Source organism: Cyrtonyx montezumae, unplaced genomic scaffold (genome assembly GCF_038088225.1).
Source record: "Cyrtonyx montezumae isolate F1298 unplaced genomic scaffold, pur_monq_1.0 scaffold_8, whole genome shotgun sequence".
In the NCBI taxonomy this organism is placed as follows: Eukaryota; Metazoa; Chordata; class Aves; order Galliformes; family Odontophoridae; genus Cyrtonyx; species Cyrtonyx montezumae.
Window position 1 is genome coordinate 96,364,218 of NW_027072089.1, and position 27,052 is coordinate 96,391,269.

Below are 27,052 nucleotides of genomic sequence, written 5' to 3' on the forward strand. Positions count from 1 at the left end.
GAGTAAGTTTTTCAACATTTTGTTCCTAAAGTAGGCCAAAACGATGGCTACTGTCCACATGTATAACTCTACTGGAGTAGACAGTTTTGATCACCAACTCCAGGAGTGTATTTAGGACACGCTTTCTCATTTTATTTTTGCCTGTCTGTACTTCTCCAGCCACACTTTTCCTTTCTTTGGCCTGTCCATTCAGTCCATGATGAAAGAAGCATCACACTGAGATGAAAGTAAGAATCGATTCGTGTGATCCCCTGCTGCCCTTCTTCTCTTAGACCTTCAGGCCAGACAAAGCCGTTACTGGTAGCCAATGAATAGATGTGGGAAAGAGCTCATTATCAGTAATCTCAAGTTAAGTCAGGCACCTCAAGCATCACATCAGTACACACTCTCAGAGGCTGACAAAATTTGCCCAAAGTAATATCACCTTCATTAATTCTTCCTCTCCTTTTACTAACTGCAAATACACAAGAGTTGAGTGAGTCTGCCTACTTCTGTTTCAAAACAAAAACATTTTGCTATTGTGGCATTGGTTGTGGTAAGTTCCAAATCGTAACAAATGGCAAACTGACTACAAATTCAACGTTCTTATGCATAAAATCTTCTACAGCAAGGGTAAAATGGACGTCAAGTTCTGTCTACCAACAAATGGAAAAATCTCTTGGGGAAAATGAAAAATAATGAAAGGGAAGTAATAATACTTCACTGGATAATACATTTTCATTTTTTTGAAGTTCTTTTGCAAAATCTTAATGCTGTGATGTCACAAGCCGAGGCGTAGCAAAGGGCAGTACCTGCTTTTGAAGATGTTTCTCGTCTATTTGCTCCACCTGTCCATAAAATTGAACCAATTGCATCAGAAAATCACCAGATTTAAAAACAAAGTAACTCCCAAAACAACAATAAATGCACACATACATGAACTAACAAAACTAAATCTCACCCAAAAAAAAACAATGCCCCCACCCTAGAGCCCAGAGTCATTAGCTGTGAAATAGCCAGTGGGAGGAGTGTTTTGAAAGTTGTTTGACGCCTTCCCCAGAAACCGGTCTTTGCAGAAGGAGGAGGAGAACAGGAATGAAGAAGCTCGGCTAAAATGATGAAAGAAATTTGCAGTCTCTTTGTGTTTTGTTTTGTTTATATATATATATTTTTACTCTTCCGTATCTGGAAAAAAAAAAGAAAAAGAAAAACGTCAAATGCTGCCCTTCTCCCATGCGTCCAAGGAACAGGCAATCTGGGAAAGAAAATGAAGGGTAACAGTTCAGACAGCTTCATTCACTCAAAGCAGTGTAGCTTTGCTTAACTATCAACAAGGCTAAAAGGTCAGGTGCAAAAAAGCTACACTTCTTATTGATTTGACTGGAAATTCCATTCTGTCTTACACATCTGTTGCTCTCTGGCTAATCCTGGCAGAAATTAAAGCTTTGGAACCACTGGAATCATGTAACAGAATTCAGCCTGCTTAGATTAAGAAGTTCCATTAGGTTTCTTTGCCTTAGAGCAATCTGATCACCTTCACTCACTACCTATTTCAATACTTTTTTGGTCATAAAAGTTACACCACCGTACCTATGGTCTGGACAAAAGGAATATGCTCTGAACACAAAGGCACACTACCTTTTAAAAAGCCCCTGTCTCTCAAATAGTTTACAATGAAAAGCAGAGCCTCACAGATGGATAAGTATGCAAGGATGAACAAAGGATCTCTGCATATTACAGTCTGCTTGACTCCTCTGCAAGTAACTCAATACAGTAAGTGTAAAACACTATCATTGGTCAGATTATATGAATGGTATGTGAATTTGGTTGCCACTTTTTAATCTTCAGAAGCCATTTGCTCAAGGTAGCAAGCAACAATGGCAGTCTTTTTATAGTACCTGTGGATGTAGCTGACAAAACAAAACAAACAACAAAAAATTACAATACCTATTGGTGCAGCAAAGCCATATCCCTGCTGACAGCATCCAGCCCAAATGAAGTCTAACACGTTTGTTAATATGAAATCTATGGGCCAGGCCAAAAGCAGTAATAAGAAACATTGTCAAAGCAGCACATACATGACAGAAGAAAAAGTATCCCTATTCCTGGCAGGAGAAGCTTGTCAGACTTACCCCTAGCAAGAGTGTCACAACAGGGTGCACTCCTCTACAAAGAACTTACGACAAGTCAGGTATGGCCAAGTCATTTATGAAACCATCTCTCACAACAGAGGTATGACCTAAAAAATATGCGGGACTCACTCAGATATTTGCCTTAGGTAGAGATTTAGATTAGATATTTGCCTTGGATAATTAAGATTACTGACCTCTCCAGAAACCCAAAGTGATCATTTGAAGCTAGCAGAATTAACTCTGGGCAAATACTAGCAACTCTCTCAGCCTCAAGATTTATCTGACTAATGGTATCTGGAATGCACAGATGTAGCTGATTTCTATATAGTTACACATACCACAAATTAATTTCATAGTGAAGAGATTTCCCTGAGGTAGAAACGTGGAAGTAGAATTTCTTCATTTCTAATGAAAGAGGCCAGTTTCTAATGGAAAAGGACACTATCCATTCCTTATTACACAGTCCTCAAGAAATCCTCTGCAAAAGTGCCAAACAGGAAGAAGAATATTTTACTTTATATCAGTCAAACAAGTTCTCTGAATATATCTGGCATTCTGCTTTAATAAGTTTATTCTAAATACACTTTTATCAGAAGACTTTGAAAGGGCATTTGAAAAGATCTCTCAGGCAAACAGACTCAATCCAAGGAGAGATGAATTTACCTGTAAGGCTGCGCATGCCTCAGAAGATGTGATGGTATTAGAATCTCTGCATCCCTTTCAGAAAGCCAGTTTCTTTTGCTTTTAAGAATATGGCTGCAGATTTTTGTATTTGTTTAGGCAAAGATAAAAAGAATCAATAAAACAAAGTTGTGAGTCTTTGCCGCTAGACTGTATTATGTCTGATGAATGAACAGCAATGGCTTGAGTTGTTATCACTTCTACTATATAGTTAGCAGGGAATTCTTTCAGGATGGTTGAAAAGAGTTAGGCTGTCAGCTTTACACTGAATTTATTCAGTCTATGTTGTCACACTTGCAGCACTACGGAGAGTATATGACCTTCAGCAGGCACCATCAACAGCCATAACATTAGCACTATACTTCCTTGATGTTTCCCATCTAAAATATGTGGTCTGGTTTACTGTCATTAACAGGCTCACAACAGTCCTGTCAGATGGTTAGCCACCTTTTAAAGAGAAGATACCAACCAGAAGGGAAGATAATCATTCACAACATGTCCATTAACTAGAGTAAGTGACAGTTTTTGGCTTTTATTTCTGAATCTCTTAAATGATTTGCTGAATCACAGCAGGAATCTGAAATAGAGCTCGAAGTACCACTTAACCCTCCCTCCCATTCCTATGCCATCCATACTGTCAAGACTTTTAACCTCTCCCATCTCCTTTGATGAAACAGGGAAAAAAGCATGATGTTTTTATGCAGACTGGAAGTTCCCTGCAGAGGACTGAGTCATATACTGCTTTCTTGCTTCTATTAGTCACATCACCAGCTTAAGTCAGAACACTCCAGTACAGCACTTGCTTTAAATTGGTTTTCTACTTGGTGAAGCAAATGTGCTGGCTTCCTAGCTGAGTTGCCATTGGATACAATATACCTTCTCTAAGATTACCTTAACCTCAGATATGATTCAACCTCTTTTCCAATTCAGTACAATAGATCCAGTGCAAATATTAGGACATATTAACAGAGGTAATTGAAAAAGGAAAAAGAATGAATATTCAGTGCTCTGCACACAGGAAGATTTGTAGTTCACTTGGCATATATTGAAATTCTTTACCTGAAATAGCCTCGTTTGAATGCACGTCTCTGCCTTTCATCATCACTGTCAAATTTAGTTTGTGTGTCAGGGTTGAGTACTGGCCCTCTGATCACAAACAGAAATGTCAATGAGTACTACAGCTCTCCATGAGATACCAGCACCCACTGTGAGATTATGAAGTCCATTTCTGCTATCAGCCTGCAGTTAATACCAGGGAATTTTTAACGTGCTCACTGGAATACAGATGCATGTATTTATTGCATTACTACGTAGTCTGACGTACTGAAGTGAAAATACACTGCAGTTTGTCTTTCCCTTCACACAGAATTGCTCAGCATACAACTGTATGCATAGAGCAAGGAAACTGGATGTATGTTTTGCACACTCAATGTCTCATCTCACACACCTTACTCTCCTTTTGTGATAAAACAAATGCTTTGAAGTCCAAGACCTTGAAAGAACTACCCGTTGTTGGCACTTATTATGCTCGTCTAATGCAAGCTTTCACAATCTGCTACCCAGCTGGAGAATGGGAACAGAGCCTTGGAGGCAGTTTGGTGGAGGTGAGAGTTTAGACTGACTCAAAAACTACACCTGCTCGGGATGAGTCAGGCTCCTTGCTAAGCCTACATCACAGTTCCGCTTGGATCAGCTGGAAGTCAGGAGCCAGCCTCTCTCCACAAGGCTTCTGAAGGGTCCGGCTCAGCCTCCCCGGCCAGGCACCTGCCCTCTCCCTCCATCACAGAATTAATGAATCACTTGGACTGAAAGGGCCCCTAGAGACCACACAGTTCCAACTCCTATCATTTCCTCCCAAGTTGCCACAAGCAGAGCTCTGTCTGGACACAGCTAGGGATAATCCCACGTTCTTTGCTGCAGGGCCGTGCTGCAAGGGCAAGGTCAAAGCCTATGTGTTTCAATTGCATTTAAAAGAAAATACTGCTATCTTCGCTCCTAAAAAGCTGGACACTAAGTGCAGGCTGCGTGGCAGTGGGACATGGAGTAAGGTGTAAGATTTTCTACACAAACTGCCTAGCTCGCTTGGGAGAGCAACACAACCACTACCAATGTCAACCTCCATCAGAGGCTACACAAGATTCATCCTCTGCTTTAGATCTGTGGATGAAAAAAAGGTTTAGGGGTAAAGTGTTGCCCTCTATTTTATTTCTTCATTAAAGTCTCAGCTAAAAAATGTTGCAAAACGGGTGACGGAGAGCTAAAGGGCCTTCTGGAATGACCCAGCAAGGTTGTTTGAGTATTCCTAAGTAAGACAATGCAGTTTTTGAAAGTAGCCTCTACCCTCACCTACTGAAACAGGACAAAGCCCATCAAAACATATTTCAAAATAATACATACATTTGAAAAACAGTAACTTCAAGTGTTCAAATTTTGAAGCAAAATACAGAATTTCCCCAACATGTAAAAATTTACATTAAATATCACATTCTTACAAGGTACTTTCTTGACTCTTCCGGACTTTCCAGATTTCAGGAAGGTTTAGAAATATTTGGACTGCTCAAAACTTAAGAGTATACTGACTTTTTACTTCTATTTCTCTGACACTTAAAATACAATGAGCTTTAATCATAAAAGATAAGCCCAGGATTTTTAGAACAAGACTACTCTGAAGTTCGCTTTCCCCCCTTATGATTCTCAGTCCAAGCACTGGGTGAAATGACATCAGAAATGACAAATTCTTCTATGTCAACTGGTGCCATAAAACAATTACTGCAAAATGAAGAGGAAAACCAGTCTGAGTAAATGTGACTGAGACAATCCATAATCCAAAAGGTGGTTATCCTTAGTACTACATAGAAAGAAGTGGAAATATTTGCAGCAGGCAGGACAGACCACCAAACGGTTTTCATGGGATCCTGCTGGCTGTTTAATTTTGTTGACTTGCTCAGCATCCTGACAGGATTAACCCTTCAATTTTATAAGCTTATCCCAGCAAGCCTCAGTATTTCTTATTTCCCTTGCATGCATGCTAACACGTGCTCAGTGGTACATGTTTCTGTCTGAAAAGTACTGTTGAAGCTACTTCTGAAGCAGAATAAAAGGATGACATCAAAAATCTCTGTTCTCTTGCTTCTTTTGAGTTAGAGATGAACGAGGCCTAAGAAACAAAGTTTAGAAGATCAGTTAAATGAAGAAGAGATATGTTTCAAGTTAATTGATCTGCGCTGTCTGCAACAATGTAAAAGTAATTATTTTTTCAAAGGAAACAAAGTTTCTCTGTGGTACCTGAGTCCTGTTTAAAGCAAGGGAAAGAAATGTATAAATACTCTTGGAAGAAAACTTTGAATACATGTCTTGTAATTGATTTTAAGCACTATCACTGTAATTTAGCAGACATCCCAAGCACTTAGCATTATCATTGCTGGGAGGGGGGAAATGACATTAGCATAGAAGGTATTCTTATTTTTGAGTTTTGGCACATAGTTATCCCTAAATCATTCATGATTTCAAGCAATCTCTAGCCATGTTCACATGGATCTTGTGCTTCATGTTAGTTTGACAGCTCACATTATATATGACCTGAAATCACTGCAGTGCTGGAAGAAAGAGATTAGTTTAGCTTTAATATATGCTGTATGACTACTGGTATGTGACTGATACACCAAGTGCAAAGAAAAAAAATGGCAAAAGTCTGGTTGCACCAAATACATTTGAATATCCTGAGTAAAGCATGTAGGAAAGAAACTAATCACGCATCATGCAAGGTAATCTACAGGAGTGAGCGTGAGAACTTTTTCTATATTTGATGATCAAACATAATTCAAAGTTCTGAACACATTTGTGATAAAAGCTAGATCACAGTTTTCATACAAAGCAGTTCTGCTGTGGATGCAAACTAAAACCCCAGTGCTTTTCAAGGCACAAAAGGGATGAGCTGCCATGGCCAGGAGAATAATTGGAGCCAACCAAGTTTTCAGTCAAAGATATTAATTAGAATTTTGTAATTAGTACTGGGCAAATTTTTTCTTTGATTGAGTGACTACACCGAAAAATTGCAGTAATACTTAGCTCTGGATCAGGCACAAGAATTTGCTTTTTTCTCCCATAGCAAAAAAACCCCTATTGCTGGGGAGTGTTTTTTTGGTGGGAGGTAGGTGGAGACAAAATGAAAGTTCACTGTAGAATCATAGGTTTTATATCATCTGAGCTTTTCATCTAATTTCTGTTGGTTTTGTTTTGCTTTTTACTATTTACTTAAAGCTGGCTAAAAACATGAAACAACTTCAGAATTTTCTCCTTGATTTAGATTTCAGTGTCTTCAGTTTTTGACAATGACTTATTCTGAATCACTTCAATTCCTAAGTAATTCAGTTTGATTCAAAATTTCACTTTTCAACTAGTGTCACATCCAGTTTTCCTTCTTTTGCATTTATTATTGCCTACAAGGCCTGGGTTTTGACATTAAGAATACCTAAACAACATTTCAGGAGCAGAGAAGAGAATGAAGCTATCAAAGCAGCAATGGACTTATAAAAGGCAATAAAGATTGCTTTGAGAGTACGAATCTCAAAAAACTAACCTGTGAAGTGACTCTCTTCTCTCTGTCAAGTTTCTATCATCTAAATAGGACAGTCACCTGGGCTAAGCAGCCCAAGGGGACTGATGGCCCTCTGATCCACCCTCAAGGACAGACCAAGCACACACAGCACAGGTACTCAGCAACAAAGTACTCAGCAAGCACTCATCTGGCTGTCTATAGGGTGGAGTCTTTACATCTGGATTTCCATCGTGCTGACTTTTTATTGCTTATTACTTAAATTACCTTGTCAGAGGCAGCTGATGAACAGGGAAAAAAGGAGGCCTGATTGTCACTGAGTTGAACATAAGTTTATGGAGGGAGGGAGCAAGAAGGACTTGCTCCTTTCTGAAGTTATATTTTCTATACACCATTAAACATGCAGATTTTCAGTGTCACAGCTCCACTCCCTGACTGGTACAATGAAATGGCTGAAGGTGCAGAATCAAGGAGGAATGTGCACAGTGTACTCCACGAGTTATGCACTCACGTTACACCTCTAGTGTCATGGCTATTATCCCTGACGAGCTATCTCAAAGCAGAACTACATGCAAAGTATAAAAGGTAAGCTTAAAATGTTCCCTGTAAAGTTAACTACTCAAAAAAACAACTTAAGTACCCTAACTGAATGTTTTACAACATACAACAGGAATTAGTATGTTCCAAATATTCACTTGAATCTGAAACCAAAACCAAAAACCACATCTGAGTTATCAACTTCCCCCATAGCCACACTGTGATTTCATGTAAAGTAAAAGCAAAAATCAATCCAGCTTTGGGAACAAGTCCTAAAGGACTTCCTAAATATGTAGCATGGTCTAAAATATAGTCTTAAAAAGCAAGCCATAAAGGAGACAGACAAAAGTCTCAATCAGGTGCCTTCCATAAGATTTACACACAGTCATTGAACAGACAATCTGCAAAACCATCTGCATATTTTGACAAAGTAGTTCTCTTCTACATATTTCCCATGTTCTCATTGAGTATTCATGCTATGGTGATGTAATATCCCTGAGGTCAGGATGCTAACAATGTGCTTTTCGTTTAGTTTCAAAGATCACACCACACCATGTTCTTCTATTTGATAGTAAAACTGCACAAAAGCTTCTCGGAATACATCCCTCTGTGCAAATTCCAGCTTGCCTCAGGTGCTGCTTGTTTAATAAAGCACACTCACATTTTTAGAAAAGAAAGTAAAAATGATTTAAAAAATACAGAAGCTTTTTTCTTCTTCTCAGTTATGCTGTATTGTGCTACTGGGGACTTGCTGTTCAGCAGAGATAAGTAATGGTGAAATATCTCCTTCTGGATAGAAAAATGTCCTCATGCTGTTCAGGCAAGCTTTTTCAGAGGGTATCAGTAGAATGCTTTCCAATTTCTCATTTAGGGCAATAACCTCTAATGTAATCCAGGTAACAGGCCATAAAAGAAGTAAGAAAAGGAAGGAAATTGTCTCTAGAAGTTGTCCTCAGCTATTGTAATTCCAATTTGCCACCACTGCTGGATTCAGACATATAATATCAAAGCAGTATCTTACAGAAAGAAGTACAACGTGTTTGCCTTACTAATTGAAATGGGCCTTCTGCTTCTGACAATAACAGAAATCAACCTATCTTTTGGAATAGCAATAGAGATGGCTCTGTTATTCATATGACTTAAAATTTGCCATTTTTCCTCTCTGAAGAATACATAGGTATAAAGGAACAACATTCACGTTTGAGTAACCTCATTTAAAACAATACTGGCATCACGCAGGTTATACAAGCAGGATTCTGAAAGAAGAAATCCAGTGATTGTTGCAATGTATTGGTCTTATCTAGGTCAACACATATAATGCATGTCTGAAAACCATATCTGCAGAAGGCTGCAAAGACAGATAATCATTAAATGGTTGAACAACTCTGTTAAAAGCTACTTTCTCCTGTAAATTAAACAGGGAAGAATTATGTTAATTCAACTACATCTGCAGTAAAGGTAGAGCCATCATCAAAGCTCCATCACATCATCATCTAAAGTCTTCTCAAAAAAAAAAGTGCTACTACACCAAAGACATTCTCAGATAGCAATCCTATGTGCAAGCTACTCTGTCACAAATGCTTGATTTTGTTAACAGCTGTGATAGAATGAAACAGACCCCCACTGCCTTACCCTTCTAAACAGGGAATGTGGTACTTGCTGATCAAAGAATGATTGTCAAGAAAAAATATGACCAAAAGGTGGCTCTACATGTTGGCATAGGCCAACAGGAAAACATGTTAACTTCTCATGTTAACTTCTGTTAAGCAACTATCTAGCTTTGAAAAAAAAAGATAAACTACTATTCTGTCCTTGTGAGGCCCCATCTGGAGTACTGCATCCACATCTAGGGCATGCAATACAGGAAAGATGTGCAGCTGTTGGATGAGTCCCGAAGAGGGCCATGAAGAAGAAAAGGCTGCAAAGAGACCTCACTGCAGGCTGCCAGTATTTAAAGGCAGACTATAAAAAGGAGAGGAACCAACTTTATACAAGGGTAGACAGTGACAGGACAAAGGGGGAATGTTTTTAAGCTCAGGGAGGGAAGGTTTAATTGGATGTCAGGCAGAAGTTCTCACTCAGAGAGCGGTGATGTGCTGGCACAGGCTGCCCAGAGAAGCTGTAGATGCTCCATCCCTGGAGGTGTTCAAGACCAGTTGGATGGGGCCCTGGGCAACCTGGTCTAGTACCAGATCTGGAGGTTGGTGGCCCTGCCTGTGGCAGGAGGGTTCTAACCTGATGATCCCTGGGGTCCCTCCCAGCCCAAGTCATTCTGTGATTCTATGATTCTGTGATAAAGGTGTAAATTCCTAGTATGCCTGTAATATATGTACTCGTCATAGAGACTGTACATGGAAAAAGATGCATACTGCCTTGTATTGTACCATATCGTTTGCTTTTGCACCTCACAGAGGGAAGTACTATTTAAATGTAGTGTTGAGATCTGACCACTAGGTGGAAGTATTGCTCACTGTACATGCCAGGGCACACCGAGGCTTTCCCAGTACATACCAGCAGTTGGGAGACGGGTACAAATATCCTATATATTTTCGTGCTTCAACAAGCAAATTTGCTTTTTAACACTGGATAGGTTCTCAGGACAAACACGCAAACAAACACAAACACACAAATGAACCTGTAATCTTCTGTTAATTCCTAGTTGAAAGAGAGTCACAGAATAAACTGCACTTTGATGACTGGAACAGAAGAGTTGCACTGAAAACTTAATATCACAGAAATTTTCTCCAGGAAAAGAAAAAAATAAAGTGATAAAGATAACCTGTGGAAGTGAGACAGGGCATAAAAAGTTTTGTCATTTATTGTATAAGTACGTGAGCAGAAAAAATTGCAAACAATTTTTGTGAAAGTATAGAAAAATTACTTCTGTATCACTGCTTAAAATTTTCCATTCAAATTGCTGGAGAAAATCAGGTTTTCCAAAATGATTTAATAACAGAAAACATTTGGTGATGCTGTTGGTGCTGATGATGTCCCTGATAGGGCTGTGTCTTTACATGGGAAATGGCAGTCTCGTATTTCTTTTCAAAGCTGAAGATAAGAGCAGTACTGAATAACAAGCTGAAGGTCCCACAGGGAAAAAAAACAAAGTCAACAGCAGGAAGATTAGATTAAAACAAGGACACTAACCTATGTTTAAGAAACTTGAATAAGATCTTGAAGCAGTTAGTACTGCAGTCTAAGGCATGACTGCAGTTTGCACAGACATCGTCAAGTTAGCTTTAAAGTAGTGGGCTGTGCTACCAATAGACTCAGCTGTGTGAAGATCTGGCTAGATGCAATCACAGCTTCTCAGAGGCTTAGAGAGCTTGATCCCTGTTTCTAGAGGCATGCAAACAAATTCGTGGGTAATGTAAAGGTACCTCTGACACACATCACCTCTGTGATTACAGCATAGACAAGTCACTTAATGTCTCTTTGTCCACAGGGGATGGTTATTCATATTTCCTTGGCCACCTGGTTCACCGTGAAGTAGAAAGATGATTACAAATGCTTTAGCACTTAACATATTCCAATTACAATATTTAACAGTAAACTTTTGCATATGCTCAAAAACTTACATGGACAAGATCCTGCAAAGATTCATGTACTTGTACCCTGTAGCTTTCTTCTCACAGCACAACAGAGCAGCAGACTGACCTAAGCTTACGTGCAGGGTTCTAACTGATGCTAATGGGAGGCCGAAAGAAAGCCAAAGCCCTCATGGGATGTGATGAATCTACACAAAGTGCCTATTTTACACAAATACACCCCACTTACTGACTCAGAGGCTGTAAAACCTAAGAACCAGGCCTGATGTTGTTAAAACCCAGGCTGATTTTCATTCAAGAGCAATCTAGAAGTGATGAGAGAATTACAGCATTGTAAACTCCCTTGAGCTTTTTTCCCAGTGTGTGAAAGGCTATGTCCCAGCATGTGAGAAAGCATATGTTTGGGTTCAGTAGTCTACATCAGCTATGTATTATTTACGGACAAGATCTGTTTTTCCACCTCCCTCACATGGCTGTTAAGGAGATTTGCTCAGGACTAAGCAGTGGACAGAAGGGGTTTGCAGTGTTTCTCAAAAGAGAGGTGACCAACACTTTCCTAAGGCTTGTCTTTCACAATATTCCCTATTTCTGTCAATGAGATCATTACCCCTAATTCCTCTCCACAGCATCTGAATGAGAAACACTGAGCCCATAAACTGTTTTTGCTTGGTTATTCACTTCTGTTGCTTATTCACAATAATCAGCTGGTCCCCATGGCACTCGTCATTTCCTTAAGAGGTTCAGCAGAACACTTCCTTGAAGAAGGACAGATACTAAATAGCTAGCAGCATACAAAGACAAGCAACGTGGAAGTAAACTAATTCACAACCTTACTTTTAAGTCAGCATGAAGCATTCACCTCTTTGTCTTTGTGGGGTAAATAACTCCCAAGGATGGTACTGCACAAAGAAATAGTATAGATGATGATATATTTTGAGTAGCTCTATATAAATGGGATACAAATAATACAAAACAGAAGATAGCTCACCTTCAGGATGACAAGGCTCACAGGGGACTCCACGTGGGAGGGATCTCCAAGAAGAGATCCTTCCCTGGTGGTGGTCAGCCCTTAAATGAGGTTCAGGAGAGGTGGAACCAGGCTCCACCCCTTCCAATCACACAGGTATATCACCTTCACCTGTGGCCCCATGGCTGACTCTGTGCTCACCTCAGGTGACCAATCAGTGGTTCAGGCCGTGATTCAGCAGTTCCCATACAGTCTTCCAGCCTGGCTAAATAGGTGCCCCTACTCCTTCCAAGAGATTGAGAGTTCAAGCCATCAAAGGTGACTCTGTCATCAAATTTAGGGATTCCCAGGCCTACACTCATGGTTGGTCTGATGTTCTTGCATCTGCCAAGTGAAATCCCAAGCTTTCCTCATCTACCCCATCCTGTCAGAGCTAGATGAAGATTTATTTTTTTTTCCTGAGATACCACATTATTATATTTGCCACTTTTCTGGAAGAGTAAGAACACTAATTTCTTATAGGTTAACAATAAAAGGAAACATTATCCTTCTAAACTGCAACACTTAGAACAGGGTTGTCTTCTTGACTATTAAAGTACAGCACTGTACAATTTATATTTAGGGATATTTCAATGGATTTGATTGAGATATGCAAAGGAAATCTTAGCTCTAACATTTGCTTCCATTTATTCTGCTACTTAAGCAATCACTACTGGAGCAATGTGGAGCCAGATACTATCTCATGGCCCTTTGGTGCACAGCTGAGGAGGTGCAGAAGACCAAACAAGCCATGGTTTTTTGCTTTGCTGACACTACTAAATATCTGTGAAGCTTCACAATAGGCTCAGGCTGTGTGAAATCATTTCCAGATGCTCAAGAAACTGTCATACAATTTGGGATTGTTTCAGTTCAAAACTGTTTCAGCAATATCCCCTTCCTACAGTGTTCTTCACAGTGCTGACATGCTTACTCTTGCTTGCTTCCCATACCTGTGGTTCAGGGGCACTTGGCAAATACCCTCTCAGAATGTTAAGTCAAGAAACCTTTGTGGTTGGAGAGGTATAGTGTGACATGCAGCCAAAAAAAAAAAAAAGGGGGGGAATACACATTGTGCAGGGTTTTGCTTAGATTTATGTTTTGCATCCCCATACAGTCTCTTCACAGAGAGCAGATTTTGGCTCAAAAATACTCAGAAGGATAGAACCTTACAAATCCATGCTTCTTATTGAGCAAATCAAATAATCCAGGATTCTTCTTGTAGGCAGTGCACAGAAATTGATAAAAAGGTAAGGATAAAGAAGATGGTTTACCAACAGAAGAATTAAGTGGTATTAGATGTTACTTGAAAGAGATGCATTTCTCGCAGAATACCCCCAATAGTTTCTGTCAGTCTAATGACTGTTTCTGTTAATGTTTCAGGTTACTACATAATGTTTTTTAATAATAAAAAAGGGATGCTTATAAAACAATAGACTGCATATAGAAATGAGTGACAAAGCAAAATAAAACATTAAATCCTTACCATCTGTTTTCTTTGATTCATTTCCCACACTAGATTGATCTTTTTTCTCTGTCATGCTGTCTTCCTTTACTTCACCTAGAAAGAGGCAATAAGGGATACTATAAGTATTATAATGCAGACTGCAGTGTATTAATGCCTGTAACTCCATCAGATTTCAACATCCAAAAGAGATGTTCCTAGAGAGGAAATATCTGAATTAACAATGAACTAGGATTAACACAGTATCACAGAAAAACGCAGCAGTCAAAGTTCATCTGACTCCAACAGAAGACCAAACCTTACATTTTACTTTCCAGTTTATTCTAATTGTTAACACCTCTTTAACTGCACATGCACTCATACTCCACCTGACTGCACATATACTACTTTCACTTCAAAATCAGGACTCTAAAAATTCTGTTTTTAAAGGACTCAGTTAAGATCCTGTGAGACTTTGTCATAGGTCTCTGCATTAAAGAACCACCTCTGATATCCTAAAAAGTTTGACATCATTTGATCACACTTTCTCTTACCAGTTTTACTTATCCACAGAGTCATTTACATTGTCCTTGTACGCTGATATCAAGAAACAGACAAGGATCCTAGCACTGACCACTAGTTTTAGAGTCTTTACAGCAAACCAGGAAAGCTCAGTGTTTGGCAGTGCACCAGTTGATGCAGAATGAAAATGGGAACTGAGGATGGGGTATATTTTATGAAGCCAAGAAGGCTAACTGGAGACCTTATTTTCTGTCCTCTATTAGTTGTACAGCAGAGCACAACAGACCTTCCCAGACCATCTCCACAGTGAAAAAGAATGTTCTGTTGCCAAATACAACTATGAACCTACTTAAAGGGACAGATACAGTAGACAGGGCTCGTTCAGCAGCAAAGAAGGTCTCCTTCCTTCAGATGTCCAGAGAAGCAATGCAAGCCTGCACAGGTGGGAGCAGGCATCCCTTCCTTCCCCAAAAAAAGACTAGTGGTGAATTTCTAAGGAGCACCTCAACATGAAAAAAACAAAACAGTGTCAAGTCTCACTTCACAATTTTGTAAATATAAGGTACATGGCTGTATTAAAGCAATGCTTATTCCACTTGTATTACTATTTTTTTTTATTATAACTACTTCATGACCTTTGGATCAAGAGTATAGGCATCGATATGTTAGAGATGAACCAATCTGCCTTCAAAACAGTTATAAAATTGATTTCTCCCTCTTTAATTAATACTCTTCTAATAGAAGAGTGTTTTCAAAATCTTAAAACATTTAGCAAGATGGAAAAAAAATGTCCTGTCTTGTTCATTTAGAACCAAAACTTTCATGGTTTTCTGATTAAGGTCATTGTGTGGGTGAGAGAAAAATTAAAACAAGAAGACACAGGACAGACAGCCACTTCCTCAGCTATTTATACTGCCTCTGACTTGGGCTCTTTGGGAAGTCCAATCTGAACAGAGATATTAGCAGCTCCAAGTAAGACTGAGGTGTCTGTTTTAAAAAGATGGCCTCTAAAATCCACTGGATTCAAGACATGAAATGAGTATGTGCCTAGCGAGGTACAGAGTCTTTTCACATTCCCTCCACCATCATACAGCAGATGATATCAATAAGCTAATGATATTTTCTTAGACCACTGCATAAAGGAGGCACTGGATCCTAAGTGTGTGCAGGCAAAGACGATGAACATGCACACATATGTTATTTCCCAGATTGACATCTCTGAGAAAGCACAAGAGAAGTGAGTAGTGAGTGACAGACAGAGATTTCCAACTCCTCTGACAGCACAATTTTGTAACTTTTGTTGAATATCTTATTATGAATAGGAGACTTTTAAGTATTGTAATATCTACCATGCTATACTGCCAGCAGCAGAGCAGAATGATGATCATAATGATTTTTTTTTGAAAGAGATTACAAAGACAGAGGAATAATAAGGCAAATATGTTATGATGAAGTATTAACAGGAGTAAAATAATGGAAAATGTGGTGAACCTAGAGATATGAACATTAGATTTCATCAGTCTCCAAAGATTCTGCAGTGATTGTAACACATTAAGGCCTTCTCCCAGAAATTAAAGAGCAAAATTTCTTGCCCTAAGGAAGACACTAATTTTCAGAAGTCATTATAATTCCTTCCAAAGCATTTTTGACACCTGCAGTAGAGAGACATTGCAGAAAAAGGTACTGTCAAAATCATTAGTTGTCAACTCCTGGCTACATGGCTGGTGCCAGCTCAAGGGTTTTGGCTTTTATGAGAAAGGGACTCCCTGTGAAGATTTTGATCTGTTAGGGAGGGATGGCATCCCCTGTCTATAAAAGGCAGGGAAATCTCTGGCAGCAGGCTGGCCAACCTAGTGGGACAGGCTTTAAAATGAAGGACTCGGGACGTGGGGTCCAAAGGCTCACATCATTGTGACCAACTGGGAAATAAGCCAGGACAACCAGAACAGCAACAAACATTCTTTAGCTGCCTTCTATGACATGAACCAGAAGGTCAGTCACCTCAACAGTGTGTATAAATATGGAGGATTCTCTTGCATCCCTCTTGTGAAACCTGCATCCTTTTCTCCTTGCTTATGAATACCTAAAGGGCAGGAGGCAAGTGGACAGAGTTGGGCTCTTTTCAGTGGTGCCCAGCAACAGGACAACCAGCAATGGACACTAACTGTTATCACAGGAAGTTCCATATACACATAAGGAAAAACTTATTTACTTTGAGGGCAATACAGCACTTGAACTATATGCCCAGGGAGCTTGAGAAGTCTCCCTCTCTGAAGATATTCAGAACTCACCTGTATGCCTTCCTGTGCATCTTTCCATAGGGAACATGTTTTAGCAGGGGATTTGGACTCTATGATCTGCAGAGGCTCCTTCCAACACCTACAGCTCTGTGATTCTGTGATTCATGGGTCTAATAACTTACTTTAATGTGGTATGCAATTTTCAATTCTTTTTCCACCTTTTCTGGGTGCAAAATATAATTATTTTAACGAATTATTAGTTCTCTGACAATAAATCTTTAAGAAAAGGCTCAGGTTTGCCCAAATAAAATAGAACAAATGTAATATAAATAACATGACTCCTAAAAACAGTGGAGAAAATAGCTGCTGTCCCAAATTGTATTTACATTTGAGAATTAGTTCAAAGATACCTTAAATTGGCCTTATAAAGCATTTATAGCTACAGCATCTCCTCTGTCAGTTAAGCAGTCAGTGAAGCTGTTCACTGAACAGAGAGTTTGTTTCAGCTTTGAAGTGGACATCAAAACAAGCTGTTTCATTTCCACCACAAGAGTCTTACTGCCCTTTTTGCCAAAAGCATCTAAACAAACATTATGAGGTCCACCTTTTACAGAACAATAACACTTGGAAGTACCAATACTGAATTCTAGGAAAAGGCCCAGGACAAGCTTTTCATGACATCAACTGCTCCCATCCTGTTACTCAGACAAAATACCAGTTTTAGGGTAGCATTCACCTCTCAGTAGAAGGAGAGAACTCACCATTCTGGACATGTTTCTCTTCTCTCATTGCATGATGAGAATCAATTCCTTTATCTGTCCTAGAAGCACTTCTTCCTTGAGAGGTTTCGTGTCTGGTCACTCCAGTTTGCCCAGTTCCATTTATGTGGGAATTCTCATTGGAATCTCCACTTTTGTTTTCCCCAGGGTTTGGTTCTTTGCTGTTCTCTGTCTTTGCTGCTGTGGCATCTTCAGTTGGCTTCTCGTCCTTTTCATCTTTCTTCTCATCTGATCCCTGATGAACACTTTCCTCTGCTTCTTTCTTAGCTTTTTCTTCTGCATCCTCGGCAAAGAGAGAAGCAAAACAAGAAAAGAAATCACGATTATCAGTCAATTTTACAAGAACCACACAATTCACACATGTAAATGTACTTCAGCTTTTAACATGCAAAGAGGTTTTACTTAGATAAGTGTAAGAACTGACAAGAGAAAAAGGCACAGGAGAACATTTAAGGAAGTACTCCAAAAAAAAAAAATACCCTGCATTAACCTACCTGTATCATATGTGCATCTCTATTTTTAACCATACAATGTTCCCTTTTGAAAATGCAATTCTTCACAAATTTTAAAAGGCAAAATAAAAAGAGATAGTAATTATTCAAGTAAGTCTTTAGAGGTACAGAGGTTATCTTCATTGCTGATATACAGGAGTCAGTCAAACCTCATTTTGTTTACCTCATGTTGTGCCATATAATCCTAAGCACTTTAAAAGCCTTGGTTCTTTGAAAATCCAGTTTTTTCCCTTTTTTCCAGGTGGCTTCCAATTCCAGCTTCCTAATCTCTTCATTTCAACTTACTGTTATAATTTCTTTACCTCTCTGTCCGTCCCTTTTTAACAGACTAATAACATTACTATCAGTACCTGCTCTTCCATTTCCAAAAGGCAAAAGTATCCCAGGACACAACCGTAGTTCCTTAATGTAGTATTCAAGCTAATAAACCTGTCTGTGTGCAGGCAGAAACTCTATGATTTCCTCCTCTTTTCCATAATCAGTGAAGAGTTAACCAGCAAAAGCTACTGAATAGCTCAGCCAACAGTCAATTTGGTGCCTTATTCAGCTTCAGGACATATATGTATCCATACTGAGTTTAAGCATTCAGACGTGACAGCACTCTGCTGCCCAATATATCTCATTCTACCTGCCCACAGGGTTTTGACACCTGCAATATCACAGCCCACCCATCCATCACCCCATCATGGATAACCTACTGCACTCTCATTGAAATAGGAATCAGAAAGACATGTATCTCCTGGTTTCTGAGAGATTTTGTATGCTGATAAGTAGACAAGCATATTGTGCAAATCAAAGAATAAAGTCTGCATTAGTCCAATGAAAGAAACCCTGACACCTATAGGGAAGATGTTTTGGTCCTTACAAGGAGCAGCATCTTAGCCAGAGTGAAAAAAATACAAAAAAAAAAAAAAAAAAGTGTCCTCAAATACTCATGAGTGAACCAGGAACAGTTTTGAGAACAGTGTACCAACAGGTTACAAGAGGGAAAGGTGAAAGCCATCTGTGTAAGAAATATCAATTTGTATTTCCTCGCGAGCAGCTAGATAAAGTTAATTTCAAATGAATAAATTATGGCTCACATGAAAATATTAAATTAGATATGAGCTTCCCTGACTTTACTTATAATTCTTGAACTCAATGGTAGCTTGCATGAGCAGCTTTCTGGGAGTCTTACTGCATTTACACAGCCCCCTCTATTTGGAGGCTCTGAAATGAAACCAAAATGCATTTTGCACCTGAACCACAAGAGAGAGATTCAACTCAGGAGACCAGGGCTAGCTACAGCACTGCTGGATGAGCGCCTCTTGTCAAAATTAGTGTCAGAAAATACCTGCATGGTGCTTTGCACAACAGGGTGTTTGTTTATTCTCGTTGTTAATTTGTAGCTATTTAATGAAGGTCTTTTGAGCAAGAGAGCTCAATAATAAACCCACTTACTTTGCCCATGCAATCTAAAACATTTTCTATAAATATCACATTCTGGATAAAACAGCTAACTGATACTTGTAGGGACAATGCCATTACCAAAGGGAATACAGTATTACACAAATAATTTAATAACAGTAACAACAATAATAACGATGATGATGAAAATAACAGTGGTCATCAAAGGCTTTCCTTCCTGTCTGATTCCCAGTTGCTGTTTCTTATCAATCAACAGATAAGCACTTTATCTGACTGCTAATGATAATTCTTATTTTTATTGGCAGAGAATCCTGATGCATTGCAAGTCTTCAGTTTCACAAAGGTCAGCAGTTTAAAGTCCTAGTCCACTACTCATGACTAAGACAGGCAAGGCAGGTGGAAGGGGGCATGCAGACACTGCAAGACAGGAGCAAGGAAGCAGATGAACCAAAGTTTTGACGTGAGATCTCTTGGAGTCCAAGAACAGCCAGACGAAGACCTATGTTTACATGTATCTTTCAGGATTAAAAAAAATAGGCATACTTGTACTGCTAAATGCAGCCAGAAACACAGAAATGATCTGAAAGCAAATCATTTCAGATGAACAGAAGCTGACACAGAGGATGCAGAGATGCTGGAAGAGGCTGCCCAGAGAAACTGCAGATGCTGGATCCCTGGAGGTGTTCAAGGCCAGATTGGATGGTCTGCTGGCAGAATGATCAAGTCCATTTCAATCCTGCCCATGGCAGGGGGATTGGAACCAGATGGTCTTTAAGGTCCTTTCCAACCTAAACAATTCTAAGATTCTATGAAACCGCTTTCTGAATCTCCTTTCCTTTTACCCAAACAGGGGTTTCTCTTCAGAGATATTGGCGATGACGACTGGCAAAAAAAGGTGAAGTAAATAAATTACTCAGGGCCAAAGGTTTTCAGAAAGGTCAAGATAAAATGCCTTACTCAAAGGCCCTTCATGTCTAACGCTGGTGAGTGCTCTTTTTTGGAGCGATAAACTTATTATTTCATAGACTCTACCTTCAGGATCTGCTAGAAGGATTTTTTTATGAGGTGTGTAAAAACAAAACAATTTCCTCTGCAGCTAAAATATTAATAACCAAGCACTTATCAGCAGGGTACTGTGTAAAGAAGGAGTATGGAATACTGCATCAATACATTTCACCAGTTGCAGCATTACTTAAGAAATGTGTGCACATCTACTTGAATCATAATTGATGGGCACATTTAGAAAACCAGTTTATGAAAAGCAGTCACTGCAAGTCGGTACAAAACACATTGAAAAACCAAGTATTCAGAATCTATTATGATCTCTTCTATATATTTGTTCTAGATGAACTGTAAGATATATTTATTTCCTCTTTCGCAGATGGGATTTTTATCTAGAGCATCCTTAATAGCTAAACAAATGTGTATGGTGCACGTTGAAAGTTTAAAATAGGTAACTATACCAGCAGTATTCACTAAACACATCTATACATGGAGACACTGACCATGTTAAATGCTTTGCTTGTTTTCTTAACTTTAATTTGTTTGGTCCAAAAAGAACTGTGAAATAGAAAGTATCAATTTATAAAGCTAAAAAGCACTAAAAAAACTAGCAAAAAAGAAGATTTTGAATTATGCTTCTGTTTTTATTTTCATGGAATGTCCAGGAAGGCTTTTACTGAATTGTTATGTTTTAGTCACACAGGAAATTTTAATTTGAATAATAGTATGTGCTTCCCTGCACCATTAGGCAGGGCTTTCATTTAGTAAGGACCGATCTGCTCTGGCAAATAGAGAACAAAGCCAAGTTTTCCATTGGTCATAAAACCAAAACCACGTAATATATTACAGTCAAACTCTTCCCATTTATATGAAATACAACAACTCCATTAAATAATGGGTTTAGTAACAAGCACTCAGCTCAGACGAAGTGCTGTATCATAGTTTCATGAAGTAATAAATGTAATCAATGACAGAATTCTGACTTTTTATTTTCCGAAGTCTATCTCAATGAGCCTAGGGCATTTTCAATAGGAGGACAATTTGGATGCCCGGTCTGCTTCCAAGCTTGCAACCAACCCAGACCTCATATTCTTCTGAAATATTTGCAGTCCTGCACAGATCTATGATATCATGAGCATAAGTAGCAAACTTCCTAAATCCTCATCCAAGGTATCACTGTGAACATGAAGCCAGACATGAATCTAGAATATCCTGGCTTTTTCCCAACATGGAATTGCTCTCTCTTTCAATCTTAACAGTAAACAATTGGTAACACTTCTCTAGAAGTCCTTTTCCAGCTATTTTTGCACAGGCTTTGAGTCTGACTCAAGGCATCGGGTAGCACCCCTTACAATTCTCTTTTTTCCTCCTATTGTCCAAATACTCTTTATTATCTACACTGCCTACACTTACATCACATAGAAGTGTATAAGGCAGAGATGAGTCACAATATTCCTATCTTACTGAATTCGGTGTAATTTGTTGGCCTAGAAAAGCAGATTCTTTCAAACTAGCAGTGCTTACTTGGAGAATAATTTGATTGAAGATGAGTTTGAAGTAGAGGAGGTCAAAAGAGTTTTTATTCTTTCACTAAGAAGCCTGGATGTTACCTTTGGTGGCTTGTGTTTTCCATTTCTCCCGGTTCTGCTGCACCACCTCAGTCCAGGTGGCTTTAAAACATTTGAAGTCCACAGTGAGTATGGAACAGTTGAGTGAGGCACTTCCTTCTGACCCAGTGCTCTTGACACTTGATCTTTTAACTTCAGAGGGACTAATGCTATTCAGGCTGGGACACAAGATCACAAAACATAACAGAAATCAGTATCTAATGCACTCTTACATAGCTACGAAGAAATTAGTCTGTATAGACAACATTCAGAAAGAAAAAAGGAAAGAAAACCTTGAATCCCTCATAGTTCCCTCCATCCCTCCAACCCAGGGCAATCAAAGTTAAAGCAAGCAGCACAATCTGAGCCAGCATTAGAAATAAAGGACAGCTCTTTGCTCCTTATTCAATGGTAGACATAGCTCCTTAGAAAGAGAACTACTCAAAGTGACTCTTTCTTGTGCATCTCCACTCCCTGAACATTGAGTGGAGAGTAAAACCTAGAAATCCAGTAGATCAAAGGAGGTGCCTCCTAAAATTCACCTGTTGGAGCCATTAGACACAGAACTGCTGTACAGCAGCCTAAGCTCAGGGTTTGACAACCTCATCTAAAGCTGAAATGAGGTACTCGTTTCAGTTACAGTCTTAGCAGCTTTCTTTCAAGGACAGGTACCTCATACTTCACATTTTAATAAAGGCAGCAAGATAACTGATGTAGAAAAATATTAGAGGTTGCCCTGTGTGTAACAGTCCAAGAATAAATTTGTTTGGGAGAGAAAATCCTGACTTGAAGGCTCCACCCTAAGCAGTACAAACCACGTGGCACCTGAATCCCAAGACACGTCTTGTTCAAGAAACTACTGAAGAAGTAGATTCTCTACAACAGCAGAATGGTATGAATGGGCCAAGACTCCTTACATCCAAACTCCAGGTGAATTCTGGCAATAATTCACACATCTGAATAATTCTAAGTATTCCTATACTTACAATCCCTCCTTTGTAATTCAAACATGTTTATACTTCTAGATATATTCCTAGAAATGTGTGCCTCCCAATATCTACCTTCTGTTTGGCATTAGTGTCTAAGAGAGCACCTAAATTCACCTGACTATGTGGCTACACCCACTTGTGTTCACTGCCTTTGGAGGCATGGCTCAATTTCATGGCAGCCTCCCTGTTTGCCCTGCCTTGGGCTGGGATTTCCCTTCAAAACAATCACATCACTAGGTGAGCTATTGTGCTGGCAATGTAGATACCAAGCTTTACGCCACATGGCTGACATACATTGTGGAGGGGCAGATGTGGACATACATCATGATGTACACCAGGGGACCTGGATGCACAAGAAACTCATGTGCTGTGAAGGGAGAGGACATGTGGTTGTTCACCTGGAACGTCTGAAGCCAGACATGCCAGAACGGGAAGCTTCATCTATAAGTGGTGTCACAATCTTCTCAGTCATGTCAGTCAGCACAGTAAAAGTGGGTTCCACGATGAAATCGATGAAACCTGAGCAGAAATGCAAGCACAGTCAAGAAGGTGGGATAATGGTTTATGTGAAGTTACTACATCAGCAATCTCAGACAACTTCATTCTAAAACACGGTTAAAAAATTATACTTCACTGAAAAAAGAATCAGCAAACTCAAACTGAAAATGAAGTTATGTGTAAATCCCTGACTCAGGAACCTGAATACGGTATGCAAAAAAAGGTACCTCCTTAAACACTAGAAAGAATCTGATGCAAATCACAAAACAAACATACACACCAGAATTTGTCTTATATGAAGAGTATGATATTTAAGCCAAATTCCTGGCAGATTTCAAATTTGAAACTTCTAAAAATTTATATTACAAGAACAAATACTGTTAAACTATATCGATGTGGAGCTACATATACACTTCCCTTATGGCATAAAAGTAGGCTGCTGTGAATATTCTCATAGTGTTCACCCAGCATGTTCTTAATGATTCTTATTCTCCTTATTTTTTGACACAAGAAAAAAATTAGAGCCAAATCACTTCCACTTCAGTTCATAGTTTATCAGAGATAGACACAGCATTGATGTGAATGTTGGGAAGGGCAAACTGGAGAGTCTTGTGGCCAAAGGCTCACAAGACAAAGGAAAATCCAAGTTGCACAGATAAAATATGAAAGGCCTTCCCATAAATCCTTACCTAGAGGAAAAATTATTTCCTACATTCATGTTAGCACAGTTCCTAAGGCTGTAGGTAGCAAAAAATAAAATAAAAAAACTAGAAAATGTTTCTAAAATATTCAAGTCTTTCCATACTGGACCTGAAGTTGTGTCCTGGGCTTTCAGTCCCTACTGATGTGTATGAAGATGCATTATTTTTATTTCATTCTACAGTGGATGACTGTGGAAAAGTTGCTGAAGATGGATAAGAAAAATGGTTCAGGTCATGGTTTTCAGTCCTGTTTAAAAACACTGAAAACTGTACTGACTGAGAGCAGTGTGCCACAGGAGCCCTGAGGATATTGAGCATGTATGTGTGTGTGACTGTCTCTACGTCTCTTCTATTCTCCTTCACTGCAAAATTGTTTTACTTCTTAACAGCCAAAAAAACTCAAGTAATTGATGCAAATCTCTGACATCACATGCCTGACTGCTTCACTAACTTCAGCAATGGGGTGGTGGGATCACTTGCTGTGATACTTGACATTAGTGCACAAACACAAAGTCTCCTCTTAAGTGTTGGATCTAAGAAATAAGCTTTCCCTGGGAAAGTTTCATTAACAGATGCAGGCAGAGGTGGCACAAGGGACCAAAGGGAACATAGATGAACAAACCTGTGACCTAGGAAAATTTTTCTGGTAAGATGGAAGCAAGAGTAATAAAATTATTTCAGTAATGACACAGTGTGTGTATGTTATATAGACTATAGACTTAGTAAGTTATTCAATTATGTCATCTTTAAATAGGTATTATAACAACACTGGGAAACTTATCTTGATATCATGGAAATAAAACTTGGGACTTGTTACAAGGGCTGATCCAAAAGTAATGCCTCTTATTTTAATACCTTGGCCCACAATGCCAAAGGCAGATGGTGGTGGCTATGGCAGTAGAGGTTGAACCTTCCAATCAATATTCTGTTAAATTTTGTTGCCTTGAGGCAGATGTCAGCAGATGGTGTCAGACATGGAAGTGTGCATGAAGCAAAGCTGTATCACTGAATTCTTCCACATGGAAAAAAATGACACACACTGACATTCATTGACACTTGCTGAACATTCACGGAGACAAAAGTGGATGTCACCACACTGAGGTGGTAGGTGGTGTGTACCAGTAGTGGCATCAGTGACAGTGGGTCACTTTTGCTGGCGCAGATTTTTATGAATGCAGCATGATGACTCCTTCAACAGCTCACTGCTGTTGCAAATGCACACCTAATGGTAGTGACAATGCTGAAAAATTGTGTTCAGTAGTGTTATGGTTCTCTCAGATATGTTCTCTCCAAATATGGAATATTAATAATACAACAAAAATCATAGAACCATAACAAGTAGCTGAGAACTTGCGCTATCTTTGCCTCTGTTGTGGTTTCCATGGACATAAAGAGGAGGCATTACTTCCATAGCAATTTAAATAGTAATTATGTAATCTATACTACAATCCCAAGCCATCCTTCAGTATGTTTTTTCTTCTTACCTAAAGACACCATGATTTAAATACAAAACAATTAACCTGGATTTAAACTTTATTTATGCTGTATCCTATGACCAATCCATTATCGTCTTTCTTTGTCAACAGAATAACTGAAGTAAGTATTTGTGTTACTCCAGCAACTAGAATGATTTCATTAATTGCTACTGCGTAAAGTAGAGTTGATTCCAGGCATCTAGAATTCATTTACTTCACCTGAAACCACCACAACAAACACTGTCTAGAGAACTGTTTCTCTAAAGTCCACCACAATACAAGCAAAGAAACCAACAAACCAGAAGCATGAACTTCTCAGCCTTCATACAATGTTTTCTGAAGCTCTCATTTTCTTTCTTGCCAGCCAATGGACAAAAATAAAAGGATGTTCCTACATTTACCAGTTGCAAGTGAGGTCGATCTCTCATCAGACAAGTCTCCCATAGTCTGAGAAAAACACAGAAGCTTTAACTCCTGATATTGACATGAGGAAGCACAAGTCTTGGCCTGGTTTTTGTTTGAAAGCTGTCTGCCTTCCTCACTCTAATCAGCAGCTTGACTGCTGGACATGAATCTCTCATGATTTCTGTACCTCAGTACAGTACAGAAATATTTATCAAAAGCATTTTTAGTGAAGAAGAATGATAAACTGATCACTGGCATTAAGAGGTTTTAAAACTAACGTTCCTTATTTGAAAGTTGTTTTAAAAAATACATTAGCTCTAATACAGAACAACCGATCCACAAATTAAAGAAATAAGAGAATGACACGTTCTGTACTTGCAGGAAATTTTTGCTTCAGTTTTATGAAAGAGTGCAGACTGAAAAGCCTTCTGCCTGCACTTGTGAAATCCTTTCATTAATAAAAATGCCTCTGCCCACTGTTTGCGGCATCTGCACTCAACTGTCAGCAGAAAAGTAGCAAGTATAAATAAGCTAAGTCACCAGAACAGGATTTTCAGGCTCTGTCCCTGGCAAAATAAATAGCACAATTTTATTTCACGAAGTATAGATGTTTGTTTGTTTATCTGTAGAAACTCATGGCTGCTCACTGTATGATTTGGAATTCAAGAGGAACTTCTGCAAAGAAATGCAGTAATTACCGCTCCAGGGAACAACCTGTTGAGGCTATTGATCAAATAAAGAAATGAATAGGATCAGATTAATTTTCTGAGAACCTAGTTTACAACTTAGGGAGCCTTACCTCAGTGTGTAATTATCTTGGTGATGGTTTAATTCATCACTAATTTTACAGTAGCTTGACACAAGTGCATCAGTAGTATAGAAGTTTCTCGTCTCTCCTGGCCTTTTGGAGTGAAAAAGGGTGAAAGAGGACAACAAGGAAATTGGTTTCTAAGCACACCGAGACCCTAAACCAGAGTGCAGAAAGGGACATGCAGAAAGCACAGCTCCTCTTCCCTGTAAGGTGTGAGGGACATAT

The 27,052-nt window shown here is 39.1% G+C and overlaps 1 protein-coding gene across 4 annotated transcripts in view; it reads right to left on the reverse strand.

Moving 5' to 3' along the window:
* Window positions 1–27,052, reverse strand: part of PDE1C (phosphodiesterase 1C) — a 268,813-nt gene that overhangs the window by 17,535 nt on the left and 224,226 nt on the right. For 3 of the 4 annotated variants that reach the window (XM_065752714.1, XM_065752713.1, XM_065752715.1), the window contains 4 exons: window positions 23,336–23,456; window positions 21,952–22,127; window positions 17,403–17,696; window positions 13,922–13,996 (listed from right to left, as the gene is read on the reverse strand). In XM_065752714.1, coding sequence (XP_065608786.1) covers window positions 13,922–13,996; window positions 17,403–17,696; window positions 21,952–22,127; window positions 23,336–23,456 — 666 coding nt within the window. Of the gene's footprint in view, window positions 1–713; window positions 1,165–13,921; window positions 13,997–17,402; window positions 17,697–21,951; window positions 22,128–23,335; window positions 23,457–27,052 lie in introns of those variants that run through there. The other variant, XM_065752712.1, reaches the window with a different exon arrangement.